The 17,212-nt window shown below is 43.0% G+C and overlaps 1 protein-coding gene across 1 annotated transcript; it reads right to left on the bottom strand.

Annotated features, from left to right (window-relative positions):
* Positions 1 to 4,006: 4,006 nt before the first annotated feature.
* Positions 4,007 to 7,979, bottom strand: SOX18 (SRY-box transcription factor 18). The gene is made up of 2 exons (XM_063425615.1): positions 7,467 to 7,979; positions 4,007 to 6,037 (listed from the first exon to the last, which is right to left on the bottom strand). Exons 1-2 carry the CDS (start codon positions 7,774 to 7,776, stop codon positions 5,250 to 5,252), a joined length of 1,098 nt encoding a protein of 365 aa, XP_063281685.1. The 5' UTR covers positions 7,777 to 7,979; the 3' UTR covers positions 4,007 to 5,249.
* Positions 7,980 to 17,212: the final 9,233 nt, after the last annotated feature.

Below are 17,212 nucleotides of genomic sequence, written 5' to 3'. Positions count from 1 at the left end.
AGGGGAGTATAAGTAGCGGCCATTTTAGGTCTAACGGCACTTTTAATCCAAAGTGACACTTACCTGTTCGTTGTCCCACCCACCCTCCCTTTGCTTTCAGGTGTTTTCCCGTTTGGTCACGGCGGCGGGGGATGGGCAGTAAATATAGCTATACAGTACATGTAAGAAGAGAAAGATTGGGGAGGGGGAATTGGAGGGTAAACAAGAGGCTTGGGAGTGGTACACACTGGGGACAGGGTGTTTTAAGGAGGGAAAAACAGAAATAAATGAGGAGAGACCTATAGAACAGGTATAAAAGCTGGGTACAATTCGATGAGGAACTTTGAAGGAAGTAAAATGAGACGAGGCTGTGATATTTATTTACCTGCGGCCAAGCAGGACTTCTATGGAGATACTGTTTATCATCCTCTAGTCTAGAGAAAATATTGTGAACCTGTAGAATGAGTCTAATGATCCAACTAATGAAACGCTGCATGTTACAACATGTGTGTATGTATGTCACAGTGCATGTATGTGTATAGAGGCTAGAAGGTGTGTCTGTGTGTATGTATGTCACAGTGCATGTATGTGTATAGAGGTTAGAAGGTGTGTCTGTGTGTATGCATGTCACAGTGCATGTATGTGTATAGAGGCTAGAAGGTGTGTCTGTGTGTATGCATGTCACAGTGCATGTATGTGTATAGAGGCTAGAAGGTGTGTCTGTGTGTATGCATGTCACAGTGCATGTATGTGTATAGAGGCTAGAAGGTGTGTCTGTGTGTATGCATGTCACAGTGCATGTATGTGTATAGAGGTTAGAAGGTGTGTCTGTGTGTATGCATGTCACAGTGCATGTATAGAGGATAGAAGGTGTCTGTGTGTATGTATGTCACAGTGCATGTATAGAGGATAGAAGGTGTATGTGTGTATGTATGTCACAGCGCATGTATGTGTATAGAGGCTAGACGGTGTCTGTGTGTATACATGTCACAGTGCATGTATGTGTATAGAGGCTAGAAGGTGTGTCTGTGTGTATGCATGTCACAGTGCATGTATGTGTATAGAGGTTAGAAGGTGTGTCTGTGTGTATGCATGTCACAGTGCATGTATAGAGGATAGAAGGTGTCTGTGTGTATGTATGTCACAGTGCATGTATGTGTATAGAGGTTAGAAGGTGTGTCTGTGTGTATACATGTCACAGTGCATGTATAGAGGATAGAAGGTGTCTGTGTGTATGTATGTCACAGTGCATGTATAGAGGATAGAAGGTGTATGTGTGTATGTATGTCACAGCGCATGTATGTGTATAGAGGCTAGACGGTGTCTGTGTGTATACATGTCACAGTGCATGTATGTGTATAGAGGCTAGAAGGTGTGTCTGTGTGTATGCATGTCACAGTGAATGTATGTGTATAGAGGCTAGAAGGTGTGTCTGTGTGTATGCATGTCACAGTGTATGTATGTGTATAGAGGCTAGAAGGTGTGTCTGTGTGTATGCATGTCACAGTGTATGTATGTGTATAGAGGCTAGAAGGTGTGTCTGTGTGTATGCATGTCACAGTGCATGTATGTGTAGAGAGGCTAGATCAGGGGTGCCCAACAGGTAGAACCCTAGATGTTTTAAAACTACAGCTTCCATGATGCTTTGTAATTCTTAAGGCATGCAAAGCATCATGTGAGTTGTAGTTTTACAACACCGGGTCATATACCTTTTGGGCACCCCTGGTCTAGAAAATATTGTGAACCTGTAGAATGAGTCTAATGATCCAACTAATGAAACGCTGCATGTTACAACATGTGTGTATGTATGTCACAGTGCATGTATGTGTATAGAGGCTAGAAGGTGTGTCTGTGTGTATGTATGTCACAGTGCATGTATGTGTATAGAGGTTAGAAGGTGTGTCTGTGTGTATGCATGTCACAGTGCATGTATGTGTATAGAGGCTAGAAGGTGTGTCTGTGTGTATGCATGTCACAGTGCATGTATGTGTATAGAGGCTAGAAGGTGTGTCTGTGTGTATGCATGTCACAGTGCATGTATGTGTATAGAGGCTAGAAGGTGTGTCTGTGTGTATGCATGTCACAGTGCATGTATGTGTATAGAGGTTAGAAGGTGTGTCTGTGTGTATGCATGTCACAGTGCATGTATAGAGGATAGAAGGTGTCTGTGTGTATGTATGTCACAGTGCATGTATAGAGGATAGAAGGTGTATGTGTGTATGTATGTCACAGCGCATGTATGTGTATAGAGGCTAGACGGTGTCTGTGTGTATACATGTCACAGTGCATGTATGTGTATAGAGGCTAGAAGGTGTGTCTGTGTGTATGCATGTCACAGTGCATGTATGTGTATAGAGGTTAGAAGGTGTGTCTGTGTGTATGCATGTCACAGTGCATGTATAGAGGATAGAAGGTGTCTGTGTGTATGTATGTCACAGTGCATGTATGTGTATAGAGGTTAGAAGGTGTGTCTGTGTGTATACATGTCACAGTGCATGTATAGAGGATAGAAGGTGTCTGTGTGTATGTATGTCACAGTGCATGTATAGAGGATAGAAGGTGTATGTGTGTATGTATGTCACAGCGCATGTATGTGTATAGAGGCTAGACGGTGTCTGTGTGTATACATGTCACAGTGCATGTATGTGTATAGAGGCTAGAAGGTGTGTCTGTGTGTATGCATGTCACAGTGAATGTATGTGTATAGAGGCTAGAAGGTGTGTCTGTGTGTATGCATGTCACAGTGTATGTATGTGTATAGAGGCTAGAAGGTGTGTCTGTGTGTATGCATGTCACAGTGTATGTATGTGTATAGAGGCTAGAAGGTGTGTCTGTGTGTATGCATGTCACAGTGCATGTATGTGTAGAGAGGCTAGATCAGGGGTGCCCAACAGGTAGAACCCTAGATGTTTTAAAACTACAGCTTCCATGATGCTTTGTAATTCTTAAGGCATGCAAAGCATCATGTGAGTTGTAGTTTTACAACACCGGGTCATATACCTTTTGGGCACCCCTGGTCTAGAGTGTGTCTGTGTGACTGCATGTGTTGGTATGTGCACAGAAAGATTAAGATCCCACAAGCCGTAGGCAGGCTATCCGTCTCTGTATGGCTAATGGAGTTACACCCCTGAGTAGTACCTATGTCCATTTTAATGACTGCAACTGAAATTGCTGCTGCCCAGGACTGTAACTCCCACTAATCTTATTTAGCCCCATATACTACACTACACGTTAACCTCTACACTACATGCTAACCTTAACACTAACGTTAACCCCTACACTACATCTCAACACCTGCAGTACTCAAACACTAACCCCTACTCTACCTTAACGCTTACACTAATACTAACCCTAACCTAAAAATATAGTGTAATGTAATGCAAAATTAACTGCAACCCCTCAATGGCATTACTCTGCCCATAATACACAATTCTCAGTTTTGCATCCTATAATAAAGTATTATATAGACCATGTGTATGCATGCTGCAACGTGTTTGTCTTACAGTGCAGTGTGTGTCTGTGTTACAATGTGTGAATGCATATTGCACTCTGTCTGCATTACAATGTGTGAATGCATATTGCACTGTGTGTCTGTATTACAATGTGTGAATGCATATTGCAGTGTGTGTCTGTATTACAGTGTGTGAATGCATATTGCACTGTGTCTGTATTACAATGTGTGAATGCATATTGCAGTGTGTGTCTGTATTACAGTGTGTGAATGCACAGTGCAGTGTGTGTCTGTATTACAGTGTGTGAATGCACAGTGCAGTGTGTGTCTGTATTACAGTGCGTGAATGCACAGTGCAGTGTGTGTCTGTGTTACAGTGTGTGATTGCATGTGTGTGCGTCTTTTTGCTACAGGACATGTGTACGCATGGTGCAGTCTCTATACAAAGGCCTGACCGAGTGCATATTTGAAAGTTGTATGGTGTATTTAGTATGTTGAATTTAGTCTGATATTTTCAAAGGATAGATGACAACCAATCAGAGCGCTTATTCCATTTTGCCAAAAAGCTCTTGTGAATTCTCTTATAAAAATGTTTAATTAAAAAACAAAAACAAACAAACAGCAAAGTCTTAAATTCACACTGTAGAAATTCTACCATCACCATCCCTCCACAATTATTCTGTCCTTTACAGGCAGTATAAATGCCCAAGGGTCCGGCATGGCCAAGACATCACCCCATTGTGGGGAAATTACTGCCTGCACCCACTGTTACAGGTTGAGGGGTATTAGCAGAAGTCCATTGTACAGTTTAGTCCATAATCCGATGATACCCTCTCAGGCATACGTGCCCACTTGCACTTGACTGTTACACTGCTTCTTGCGATTAACCCTATCCTGTCCGAGAGATTCCCAAAAAATAGAGATGCTACATGTGGTTAAGACATTAACTCTTTCTTTGCTGAACAATCTTACAGCACCCCCTGAATAACGAGAGGTGTTAGAGGAAAGGTCTAGTGCATTAACCCTTTGGATACCATGCGCAATCAAAAAGCATCACCCGACTGGCACTCAAAGGGTTAATGCCTGGTCCTCGGGGGACTATAGGTGAGAGGTGAAGTCAAGGGGCACTTCCTTCCTTCTGTGGCATTTTGACATTTAGTCCTTCTTTATCAGTGGAATTTCCGTTTGGAAAATCTCACTTCATTCTTTTAACATTTGTAATTCATCCTTCAATATATTCTTTGCACATTTCATAGTACAAAGGTCACTAACTCACAAGGGGAAAGATGTCACTTCTTGGGGGTATGTATGGCTATGGAAAAAGTATACCGTAGGTCTCTTCATCAGAATAATTGCTGACTTATCATACGGTTTAATTTTTACTTTTAATTAACTTCCCCCCTTAAAGTTGAGATCTTGCATCCCTAGATTAGAAGCTTCTTCCTACGTCACTTACTGCATTTGACCCATGGTCTTTGGCTTTTTAACCATTCTTGGGTCAGAGAACCTCTACCAAAGAGTACATGCATGGTATAACTCACTAAAGAGCAACAATAATTTTTGTGAATGTTGCATGAGTGAGAGCTTCACTTTTCCAGTGACCCAATCTATGCTACACGTGGGCTACATCTAAAGCCTCTATCCCGACTAACCTCCTCTTTCTCTCTTGCACTTTTCTGTGGCCTGTAGTCTTGCCCATGCAAAGACCATTGCAGCGGGCAATCCACAGCTCCACAACTACCCACATACATATACGTTCACCCCTCTGATTATGCCCCTCTCTTCCTTTATGTCACCACATTTAGTTTTCTGGGACCTTCTAACCAGTGATACAAGGGCTATAGTACATAGCAGTACTGGCATCAGACAGGGCAGATATCAGGCTGCTTTCCTCACATGGTATAGTCCTCGAGGGATTGAACTTGGACATTGGCAGGTGATAACCTTGCCCAGCCAATTGTGTCCTGCTCATGTTTAAATACTGGTCAAACTCGTTCCGGTCAACATCATTCCACAGCTCAGCCTGGCTAAGATGTTCTATAGGGTCCAGCGGAGGTGCCTCTGGAGGTGGAGAGAGCTGACCAAGTGGTGCACAGGTTGGTGGCCCGACCTGAGGGCCATAGTAGAAAGCAGAGGACGGAGGAGTCCTAAGGATGTTACCCATGTGAGATGCCGCTGAGGAGTATGGCAAAGAAATCTCTCTTAGGGTTTTCTCTTGGCCAAAGTCCAGTCCATGTTGGTAAGATCTGAACGGCATTGGTTCTGTATCTTCCCGCATGTGAGACGGAAAGAAAGCTGTCTCACTCTGCTCCAGAACATCCAGAGGGGACATCTCTGGGGTGGGAAGACCATAGCTCTCCAGCTCACTTGAAGCCAAGGTGTGCAGTTCCCGGAACTGAGTGATGTTTGTGGGTTGGTGGCCACCTCTGTACCCTTCATTCCTTAGAAGAGAGGCAGACTCCACGCGCTTCATTTTCTTCCCTTGCTTCTTTCTACGTGGGCGGTATTTGTAATTAGGATGGTCCTGAAGATGCTGAATCCGGAGCCTTTCCGCCTCCTCCACAAAGGGGCGCTTCTCAATAGCACTCAGGCTCTTCCAGGATTGACCTGTAGGAGGCAGAGTTCGAGAAAGGGTCAGTTAATACTTAGTGGGCAGAGGAACTAAGCAAAACAGACACAATGTACAAAACTCTCAACTACTCTATATTGGTGTTGGTTTAAGGTCGTTTTAGCATAGAAGGAAATTAGTCAGTATAGTTATCGGGGTGGTGAGTCATAGTACAATCAATTAGATAAAATTTAAAAAAATTAAGCGGTCTCTAGAATAGAACGCTGGAATGATTCTCCTGAATCAACATCCCTTCCTCCCTCGCCCCCCTCCAAGCCTTCCTATATGCCCAGTTCCCGGTGCATTTCCTCTGCCAGGAGTATAAGCAAAGTATTTAGATTTCTTGAACCTTACTAGCTTCACATTTTTGATCTCCGCTACTGGAACACCACGTGTTCCTGTGCGTCCATCTTTGTCTGCTTTCAACTACGTTTCTGTCAGTCCACCCATTGTACAGCGCTGCAGAATTTGTCTAATAAAATAATTAATAATAATAATAATGTGTATACACTCAAGCAACTGAAATATAATACAGTTAAATGGTGTAAACACACTCAATAGAAATATAACGCTTGGAAATGGCCAAGATATGTATTTAAATATATGGATTCAAATAGCCTAAACACATTGAATAAAAATATATTGTACAGAAATAGGATTAAACGGCGCAAAAAGCGACTGCATATAAGTAGCATAAACATACTCAGTGAAAATGTAATGCTCTTATATAGTGTACAACAAATCAAACTAAAATGCAGGAAAATTGTGTAACTTTATCGGCATTGTACATTTTTTCAGCCTAATAAACAATGTACCATTCCCACATCCAGTGCCATTCTACCCTCCAATGCCAGTCCTATCCTCTGACTGGCACATCCCTTACCAGTGTGCCCATCACAATCAACTAAACCCATGCAAGCCTTTCCTCCTCCATGTTCACATTGCTTGCTAACCCATAGAGCTCGTTGTGCCCATATCTTACCAGCTTCCCACCAAATCTACATTAACATGCCAGTCTAATATCCCATACTACCCTCACCTGGATCAATTAATCCTATTCAAACTCACAACCTGAACCTGCACAATGCATTCCAGTCTGATATTCTACAATAATACGTTCTATGCCAGTCTGAATTCCTGTCTTTGCATCCTCTGCCCATGTGTATATCCAATGCCAGTCTGACATCATTTAGTTACATACCACATGCCAGTCTAATCCTCATCTTTACATCCTATGCCAGTCATTTTCCTCCAAGTAGATATTAAATGCCAGTCTGCCTATTCACCGAAACTGCCCATGCCTATCAGCATATCCGCCTATATGCCGCGTGCCAATCTAAATGCCAGTCTGGTAACCAGCCACACTCTTCATGCCAATGTTAGCTGCCTTTAATAGGCTGCCCACCCAACATGTCATGTCAATCTTACCAAGCATCTTGCTTAACACCGCATTGTGAAGGTCTGGGTTCTGCAGTGCCAGTCTCTTCCGTTCATCTTTTGCCCAAACCATGAAGGCGTTCATGGGGCGCCGGATCCTGGGGTCGCCAGGTTTTTCCTCGCAAGCACTGTAGCCATACCCAGGCTGCGGACTGGGGACAGGGCTTTCTGGATCTGGAGGAGAGCTGGGAGTCAGGCCAGAGTCAGGGGCAGCAGCAGCCGCAGGAGGGACCCATGAATCGCTACCTTCTTGAGCCAGAGTAATCTCCTGTCTGCAGTAAATTGACTCAGATCTATGCATTCCAGCTGGGCAACTTCTTGGGCAGAAGTGGGGGCAGAGAATATGTATGGTACTGTGACACAGATAGCAATCTACGATAATTCCACTTGAAGGCTGGGGGTCACTATAGAACTCCCTCTGCGGCTATCTCTGTGTCCTATATCGACTTGTACGCTGTCCCTCTAAATCTCAGTGTGTCCCTTCCTGTCACTCAACATCCAGCTGTTTGGACAGCTTGAAGAGGTAGGGACCAAATATAGAAACTTGTCACCAATCAGCACTGGGAGGGGAGGAGATGGGCAGGAGAGAGGGGGTGATGCTTCGGAGAGCTGTATCTGTTGTGCTTTTGGTTTTGGGAAATTTAACCCTCTAGTAACACCTGCAGGGAAATCATTTTGCCGGCCAACTTTTCACTGGCAGAGATCTGTAATGAATTTATCCTTCTAATATTGGTGTTTTTGTCTGGAAAGAATTTATCCTGCTCTACCCGTGAGCGTCTAACCCTGCAGCTTGTTCATTTAAATGTGTGTCGTGGTGAAATGACTCACATGTTGGACAATTAAGGCCACTGTAGTCAATCATGAAAACAGCTCCAACTCACTTAAGATGGGGGCCTTTTCCCCTCTCGGCTATTCTGGCCTGAACTAACACATTTTGGCTATTTTAGCCTGAACTTTTTTTTTTCATTTTGTTTTCAGTCCACTACTAATTCCGTGTTTACTGAATAAACCCCAAAGAGATAATATTCAGATTTGCTTGGAGTATTTGTACTAAGGAGACTGAACACCAGCATTATCAAAATGGCATTTAGAGTTCCAGTCTAGGGCTGCCAGTGAATCCTGCATTCTGTTAGCAGGGCTTAACAGGGCTGCCCGGCAGGATCTGAGAAATGACCTAATTAATCATAGCAATGCTAACGATCTCAGCCCTGAGTAGTTTCTCATCTGAAACTTGACGTTTCACAAAACCAACATGGTGATCAGTGTTGGTTATAGAAATTGATGAACAGCACATCTGCTGTATGCAGAATTCAAATTCAGCCGGAGGGGAATTAAGCCAAGTTATGTAGCATCTGATTGCTACATACTGCAGGGCAGCACTTTCATGTATCGTCTATCAACGCGCACAAGTTATATATGTCCATGAAAACATGGTGGATTTGACTCGCACTATATGGACAAAAGTATTGGGACATCTGCCCATTACACCAACTGGGACTTTTATGACATCGCATTCTAAAATACATAGACATTAATATGTAGTTGGTCCACCCTTTGCAGCTATAACAGCTTCCACTCTTCTGGGAAGGCTCTCCGCGTGACTTTGGAATGTTTCTGTGGGAATTTGTGCCCATTCATGCAGTAGAGTGTTTGGGAGATCAGGCAGTGATGTTGGAAGAGGAGGCCTGGCTCGCAATCTCCGATCCAGTTGGTTGAGGTCAGGGCTCTGTGCGGGCAAGTCAAGTTCTTCCACACCAAATTCATCCAACCAATTCCTTTATTCACCTTGCTTTGTGCACCGGGGCACTGTCATGCTGGAATAAAATATGTCTTTGCCCAAACTATTCCCACAAAGTTGGAAGCACGGCATTGACCAACATGCCTTGGTCTGCTGAAGTATTAAGATTTCCCTTCAGTGGAAATAAGGGTCCTAGCTCAACCCCTGAAAAACAGCCTCGTACCATTATCGTTTCGCCACCAAACTTTACAGGTGGCACAATTCAGTCAGTCAGGTAACGTTCTCCTGGCATCCGTCAAACCCAGACTCACCAATCAGACTGCCAAACAGAAGTGTGATTTGTTACTGCACAGAACACATTTCCCACTGCTCCAGAGTCCAGTGGCGGCTTGCTTTACACCACTAGATCCGGCATTGTATTTGGTGATGTGAGTCTCGCATGCAACTGCTTGGCCGTGGAAACCCATTCCACTAAGTATTTGTGCAGATACTAATGCCAGTATAAGTTTGGAACTCTTAACTTTGCGTTGGCAACTTTTACGCACCATGTGCCTCAGCACTCTGTGACTTTACGTGGTCTACCACTTCGTGGCTGATCTGCTGCTGTTCCTGTTTCCAACAATGCCACTTACATTTGACCGTTGAATATATAGCAGGGATAACATTTTAAGAACTGACTTTGTAAAGGTGGCATCCTATCACAGTACCACTCGTAAATTCACCGAGCTTTTTCCGTATAGTCTATATCAAGATATATGTACACAGTGATGCCAAAGGTTCAGGACTAATCTGCGGGGTTTTTTTTTTTCAAATACCAAAATACAGTGGTTTATAATCAGGATTTTAGCAAATTCTATAGTATTACAATGTAGAAAAATAGCTTATTGTTTTAAGTCCTAAAAAAATTTGTTGCGGTTCAAAATCTAATCTTCTCTATGTTGACTGTCAGGTGTAAAGGACAGAATTTATAACAATGATTGACAGGGAGCAAAGATGGAGGCGCCCAGTTGCAGGATAAAGAGATGCAGATTTTTCCATTTAATTTTATTTTTTTCCACACCTCACAAATATTAATTTGTTAAACAGGATAAGTGAACGTTGCAAGTTCTGTGAAGCTACAGTTCCCCTTTAAGCAGATGCACAATGTGGTTTGGTTAATTCGGGTTGTTACATGCTGCACCTCTGCTTTTCACCCAGAAGAGGGAGCCAGGGTAGATGCATTGCAAACATAGCTTTGTTGGAATTATTTAAAATCTTGACATTAAAACCAGTCCTGCAGAACCTTTGTGACATCCAGGAGCTCTCGTCCTCCTCTATCGAGTTTTTATTCTGAAGATGAAGTAGATATAGTAATGCAATTTTCAGGGTTATTCAAAACAGTATGAAATGTCAGTATGCAATTTTACGATAAAACAGTCAAATTAAAAAGCTAGCTTTTATGGAGAGAATTTTAATCAACTCAGCCAAACCTTGACCGAATTTGGTCTAAAATGTCCTACTTAGTTTTTATATTGTTGGACACCAATGTCTTTGACTGTCTTTGACAGTCTGGCTGAGAAAAGTCCTTAAACTTGGACCGCTGTAGTGGTTGTGGTACCAAGAATACCCTTGCGTCGTTTTAGGGTAAGTATAGTGAAACCATTTAAGAATGGTTTGAGAATGTTCTTGGGTCCAGCTGAGCGCCAACAGCTGCACTGCCTGCTTCCAGATTTTCCTTGCTGGAAAATCAGGTGAACTTCACTGAGCTAAACAGGGCCGTTCTTAGGGTCAGCAGAGGGCACGCAGGCAACAAGCACTATGCCCAGCTCAGGAGAGACTGGTTGTGGCACAGGCGTCCAGGTGACCCAGGTAAGCTGTCAAACCATTCTTGAATGCCTTTACTACTTATTCTGGGAGGACAGCATGGCACTCCTGACACCATAACCACTACAGCAGGCTATAGTCGTTATGGTGCCTGAAGTTTTACCTTAACGGAGCCTGATTTAACCCCTTAAGGACCAAACTTCTGGAATAAAAGGGAATCATGACGTGTCACACATGTCATGTGTCTTTAAGGGGTTAAGGGAGGTGAGACACAAAAAACAGTAAAATAGGTCAACATTATGGTCACCAAAAAAAGCCAAGGTGGGGATTTCAGAAGTTCAGAATAGGATTGGCAATTTCCACTCTAACTGTACAGAGCGCTATACAGATATATATAAGTATGGTGTATACTGTGTATCACATTATTGATTAGACTTTGAAGTATCTATTCTAATACTTATTATATAAAATAACCATCTGCATGTGTTGTGCAGAGCATCGCCTAAAGGAACGAACACGCTCCCCCCACCATTTAAAAAACCAGCAAATATTTGTAATTTCATAGAAAGAGTTATATAGACCGTGGGGCTGCGTGTCTCCCCCTATAATACATGTGCTAGCTCCCTCCTCTCCCTTTATGTCGTGTGACCCCCCTTCTGCGTGTGCAGAGCTGGGGGGGGGGGGGGGGGGGGGTGACAAGCCCAGAAATTTGACACTGTGCATGATGGGGAGTGAGTCACATGAAAGGGGACATGAAGTCTACAAAGGGATTTGGGATGTGCAGTCCTCGCAAATCTGGAAACAATTTGGGGGAAACCGAACCGAAATTAGAAATGTTGAGTATTTACAAAAAACAAAAACATGACACACACCACAAAAAAAGCTCAACACAACACAAACCATTAAACATGAACACAGAGGCAATACTAAACAATGTGATATAATAGGCATAACAGAATCATGGTGGGATGAGACACATAGGAAAAACAAGGAGGGTGGTGGGGTATGTTTGTATGTCAACCATGAGTTAAAGTCAAATCTTAGGCATGTGGAGTGTGACGAGGAAAATGTGGAAGCTTTATGGGTAGATATCTGCTTGGGGCAAAAAAGGGAAATCAATTATTGGTTGGGATATGTTATAAACCACCAAATGTAAATATTAATGAGGAAGAACAGCTGTAAAGCTGCAAATCGGGGTAACACATTAATTATTGGAGAGTTTAATTACCCGGACATAAATTGGGATAGAGTGACTAGTAATTCAGCAAGGGGATCAGGTTTTTGAATGTGTTAAATGACACCTTTATGTCACAACTGGTACAAGTACCAACTAGAAAGGATGCTTGTCTGGATCCCGTTATAACAAACAATGTTGATTTGGGAAATAGTGATCACAATATGGTCATTTTCGAAATAAACTCAAATAAACAAAAGCACGTGGGGTATACTAAAACATATGCTTTTAAAAAGCCAATTTCAATAAGATTAGGGCAGCTCTACAACATATCGACTGGCATAAACTCCTTAGTGAAAAAACCACTGAGGATAAATGGGAACTCTTCAAACAAATATTAGAAAGGTACATTTCTCAGTATGTACCATTGGGTAATAAATATAAAAGAAACAAATTGAAACCAATGTGGCTTAGTAGAGAAGTAAAACAAAAGATTAAAAAATAAAAATAAGAAAAGGGCATTTAAAGGACCACTATAGTGCCAGGAAAACATACTCATTTTCCTGGCACTATAGTGCCCTGAGGGTGCCCCCACCCTCAGGGACCCCCTCCCGCCGGGCTCTGGATAGAGGAAGGGGTTAAACACTTACCTTTATCCAGCGCCAGGCGGGGAGATTTCCTCCTCCTCTCCTTCTTCCTCGCGACGTCACCGGCTGAATGCGCATGCGCGACAGGAGTCGCGCCCGCATTCAGCCGGTCGCATAGGAAAGCATTATCAATGCTTTCCTATGGACGCTGGCGTCTTCTCACTGTGATTTTCACAGTGAGAAGCACGCAAGCGCCTCTAGCGGCTGTCAATGAGACAGCCACTAGAGGTTTTGGAGGCTGGATTAACCCTCAGTGTAAACATAGCAGTTTCTCTGAAACTGCTATGTTTATAAAAAAAAAGGGTTAATCCTAGAGGGACCTGGCACCCAGACCACTTCATTAAGCTGAAGTGGTCTGGGTGCCTAGAGTGGTCCTTTAAAGCATTTAAATCGGACAAGTCAGAGGCATCCTATATAAGATAAGGAAGCCAATAATGCTTGCAAAAAAAGGCAATTAAAGTGGCTAACATAGAAAATGAGAAATTGATAGCCAAAGAATGCAAAACCAACCTCAAACATCTTTTCAAGTACATCAATTCTAAAAAAACAAAAAATGAAAGTGTAGGTACACTGGATACAGAGATGGGTTTGTTACTTAATGAAGGACAGGAAAAGGCAGACATTTTAAATAACTATTTTTCTTCAGTATATATTAATGAGGATCCTGTTGCAAAAGATTTGCAAATGATTGCTGCAAAAACCTTGCAGACGGAGGCGGCTCTCTAATTAGGCGATTTAGGCGGCCGCCTAAGGCCTCACGCTGATGGGGGCCTCGCGGGCGCCTAAATCGCCTTAGGTCAGTGTGACAGGTCGGATCCTCGGTCAGAGACCGAGGACCCGACACAGGAGGGGGCCCGGCGGCTTGCCTTTTATGGCGCCGGGTGCGAGGCCCCTCCACACCGCCTGCCCGGGAGAGCCAGCCTGTCCGCAGCTCCGCCGAGTGCAGAGCTGCAGACTGAGCGGGTCTCGCGATCTCAAAAAAAAAAAATTCCCTGTAAAATGTGCACTGACTTAGAGTTACTACATTTCATAGTTTAACAAGTAAACACAAGTTGTGTATCAGTTCAGCAGATCATATTTTCTCGAATTACAATTAATATTAAGTTGTAGGTAGGGTTGCCAAATCTTCAGGTTTTTCCCAAAAAATTATCACTTCAACGTGAGATGGGCAGCGAATGAAAAGCACTATGGCTGTTCATCTTATATTTCAGATCACAGCGAGGATCCTGACACTTTAGATCTATTACTGTGATCTAATAGTGATTTTGTATCATCTTGCACTTTTCTATATTGTGGATTATGATGTGCCAGTACCTTATTATTATATACCTATTTTTGTGCTTATTATAGGTTATATTATATCAGCCTCGGATTCTCAATAACAGCAGTTGTGTATCCTGATAGCTGATACATAGTTGACAAAGACATTGTTGCGCTTAGTTCCAAGACTGTTATTTCATGAACTTTCACTCGAAATCTACACCCAAACATTATTTATGAGTGGTATTTGATTTAGTATTCCATGTATATTTTTTTATTATCTATATTCCGCCCATTTTTTCATTGATATTATTTTTTACCAGTTCACTGTTTAGGCTACCGTGCCTCCCCATTTACCACTAGGGTCAGCACTTTACCTGGACACTTCTGATACAGCGTCTGATGTATTTTTTGTATCATCTATTATTTGGTTGTGTTTAGGCTTTGGGTATCTATTAGCCTACTGCCCTTTCCCATTGGGGGTAGCACCTTTCCAATATATCGTTTTAGCCAATATAACTTTAGATATATTACAGTTTTCTCACAAGTTATCTCCTAGTACGTTTAGGATTTAATATCCTTATTTTTCACTATATTTTCCAAGTCATTATGGGGGCTCATTTATACTAGTCAAGATTAGTTGTGAGTTTGTGTATTATTCATCCAGCGGGGTGTTACTCTATATTACGTCCTTGTTCATTACCTACTTTCCACTCTTTTTGGCCAGTTTTGTCTGTCCACTGCCTTCACATGCCTGCCGTCTTCCCCTACTGCATCCTGCTGCCATCTCTTCCCCAGGTAAACAACGCACACGCACCCGGCCATCCACCCGATCGTAGAGAAAACATGATTCATAAGACCAGGTAACCATTTTCCAGTGCTTCATTGCCCAATTCTGACCATGGGCACCTTGACCGGTATGTGGCTATGCGGCCCAATATGCAGCAAACTGTGTGTTCTGACACCTTGCTAACATGGCCAACATTACGTTTCAACAATTTGAGCTACAGTAGCTGTTCCATGTGACCAGACGGGCTAGCCTTTACTCCCCTATACATCAATGAGCCTTAAGCACCTAATACCTTTATGCCGGTATACCAGTTGTCCTTCCTTGCACCACTCTTGGTAGGTACTAACCAGCGCATACCGGGAACACCCCATAAGACTTGCCATTCTAGAGATGCTCTGACTCAGTTATCTAGCCATCACTATTTGGTCCTTGTTAAAGTCACTCAGTTCTATTCGCTTGTCCATTTTCCCTGCTTCCAACACGTGAAATTCTAGAACTGATTGTTCACTGGCTGCCTTAAAGGGATACAAAATCCTTTACTGTCCTTTACCGATTCCAGCACTGTTTTTCCTTGGTGCTTGGTCTGCGCTCCGCCCCCCCTCCCCCCCGAGGTCACCTGACGAGAGGCGCTAATGCTCATATGCGTTGACCGCTGCACGCGCATTAAGCCTTCCCAGTAGGAAAGCATAGCCGCAATGTATTCCTATGGAAATGTTACCAACGATGTGCTCATGGTGGGAATTTCTATACATTTGGAAGAACAATTAGGGTAACTTTCTCATCAGATTGGGTATGTGAAAAAAAAGGACTAATTCATTGTTATATATACTCGTACGTGGCACAAGTCAGTCTTGCAGAGACTGTGCCAGGAGTTGCTGCCCGTGCCAACTGAGGGCACTAGATGCCAGAGAATGATTAACAATGGGCTTTACTTTGTGCTCATCTACCCTTCTAACCACCCCGTCTGTTCAAGAGAGAGTGCTTACTATACCTGGTTACTTTTTCTTTTTCATGAGATGCTGCATTTTGTTTTAATTATATGTCCAAAATTTAGAAAAGGACATCATAATGACATCATAATCCAATCAGTGCTGTATTCTGGATTTGTGCTGCCCTAGGCATGACTAAATTTGTCACCCCCTTATCTAAAGTTGCCCCACCAATTCATGTCAAGGCCTTTTTTTGACTGAAAGACACACACACACTTACAATGACAGATACACACATACACACACACACACTCACTGACAGTCACAAACATACTCACTGCCAGACACACACAGACACACACACACACGTTTCTTCACCAATTATTTTATATAATATAATATTTTCTAAAAGGACATATCTCCCTCATCACCCGGCTAGAATATTAGTACTTTAACACCTAGGGTGGGCCCTAAGCAGGGACAGATTGAGAGCCCATTGGGCCTGTTGCTGACAATTATTATGGGCCTAATTACAGAATCTTGTCAACCAAAAACCACTAAAATGATTATACCTCCCACGTGTCATGTATCTGATGGAGATGATGCTGGAGGGAAAATCATAGAATGCAGCATAAGAAAACACATACCCTATACTAATCTCTCTCTGAATTATGCTTTTATCTTTCAGGTAAATCCATACCCCCTAACAGCAGTGTCCAGTGAGGCAGGGTGTGCCACTGATGCAAAATCACATAATCAGAACTGCTAAAAAGGGGGAACATGGCCAAAAGGGGGGCCTGTCTGCCCAAAGAATTGAAAGGCCAGAAGGGCATGAATGCATGTCAGGATGCCTGCCAATCGTGCAGGCTGACCAACTAAGGGCATACTATGCAGACAGCACCCTGAACTTGACATAAATGCGTCTAATGATGCGCTCGCTCCGTGCATATAAGGATTGTCCTCTAGCACTCACATGTCCATTTGTCTCCTTACCTTCTTACTAGCAGGCAGAATCTCTTGGTATACAGTCTGAGACAGAGAAAAGGTGGATGTAGTGAGTGTAGAAAAAAGGGAACATGCCACAGTGTTAGAGAGACAAAAGTCAGAATTACCTTAACTAATGTCATTTCAGCTAGTCCACACAAGTTTTGTTCCCATACATCCCTCTTAAGTTTCCATACTTAAGCAAGAGTATGAGAAGAGTAGTGTGTAAAAACATATTTTTTTTACATCAATGGGCCTATTCCATGAGCATTGGCCTGGAGCTGCAGCTCCATCAGCCCCTATGTTAATCTGGCCCTGGCCCTAAGGTGGCAGCCAGCTCTTGGGCCCCCCAGTACACAAGACAAACAAGGCATTTACCTGGGCACTTGAGGCGGCGTTTTTTGCCGCCCCC

This window comes from Pelobates fuscus, chromosome 6 (genome assembly GCF_036172605.1).
Source record: "Pelobates fuscus isolate aPelFus1 chromosome 6, aPelFus1.pri, whole genome shotgun sequence".
Classification (NCBI taxonomy): domain Eukaryota; kingdom Metazoa; phylum Chordata; class Amphibia; order Anura; family Pelobatidae; genus Pelobates; species Pelobates fuscus.
This window is presented reverse-complemented; position numbering and strand designations above follow the sequence as displayed.

Coding starts and splice junctions, on each gene's coding strand:
- SOX18 (XM_063425615.1), bottom strand. CDS start 7,776: ATGCATAGATCTGAGTCAATTTACTGCAGACAGGAGATTACTCTGGCT. Junction 6,038..7,466: donor GGTGTTAAGCAAGATGCTTG/GTAAGATTGACA, acceptor TGCCTCCTACAG/GTCAATCCTGGAAGAGCCTG.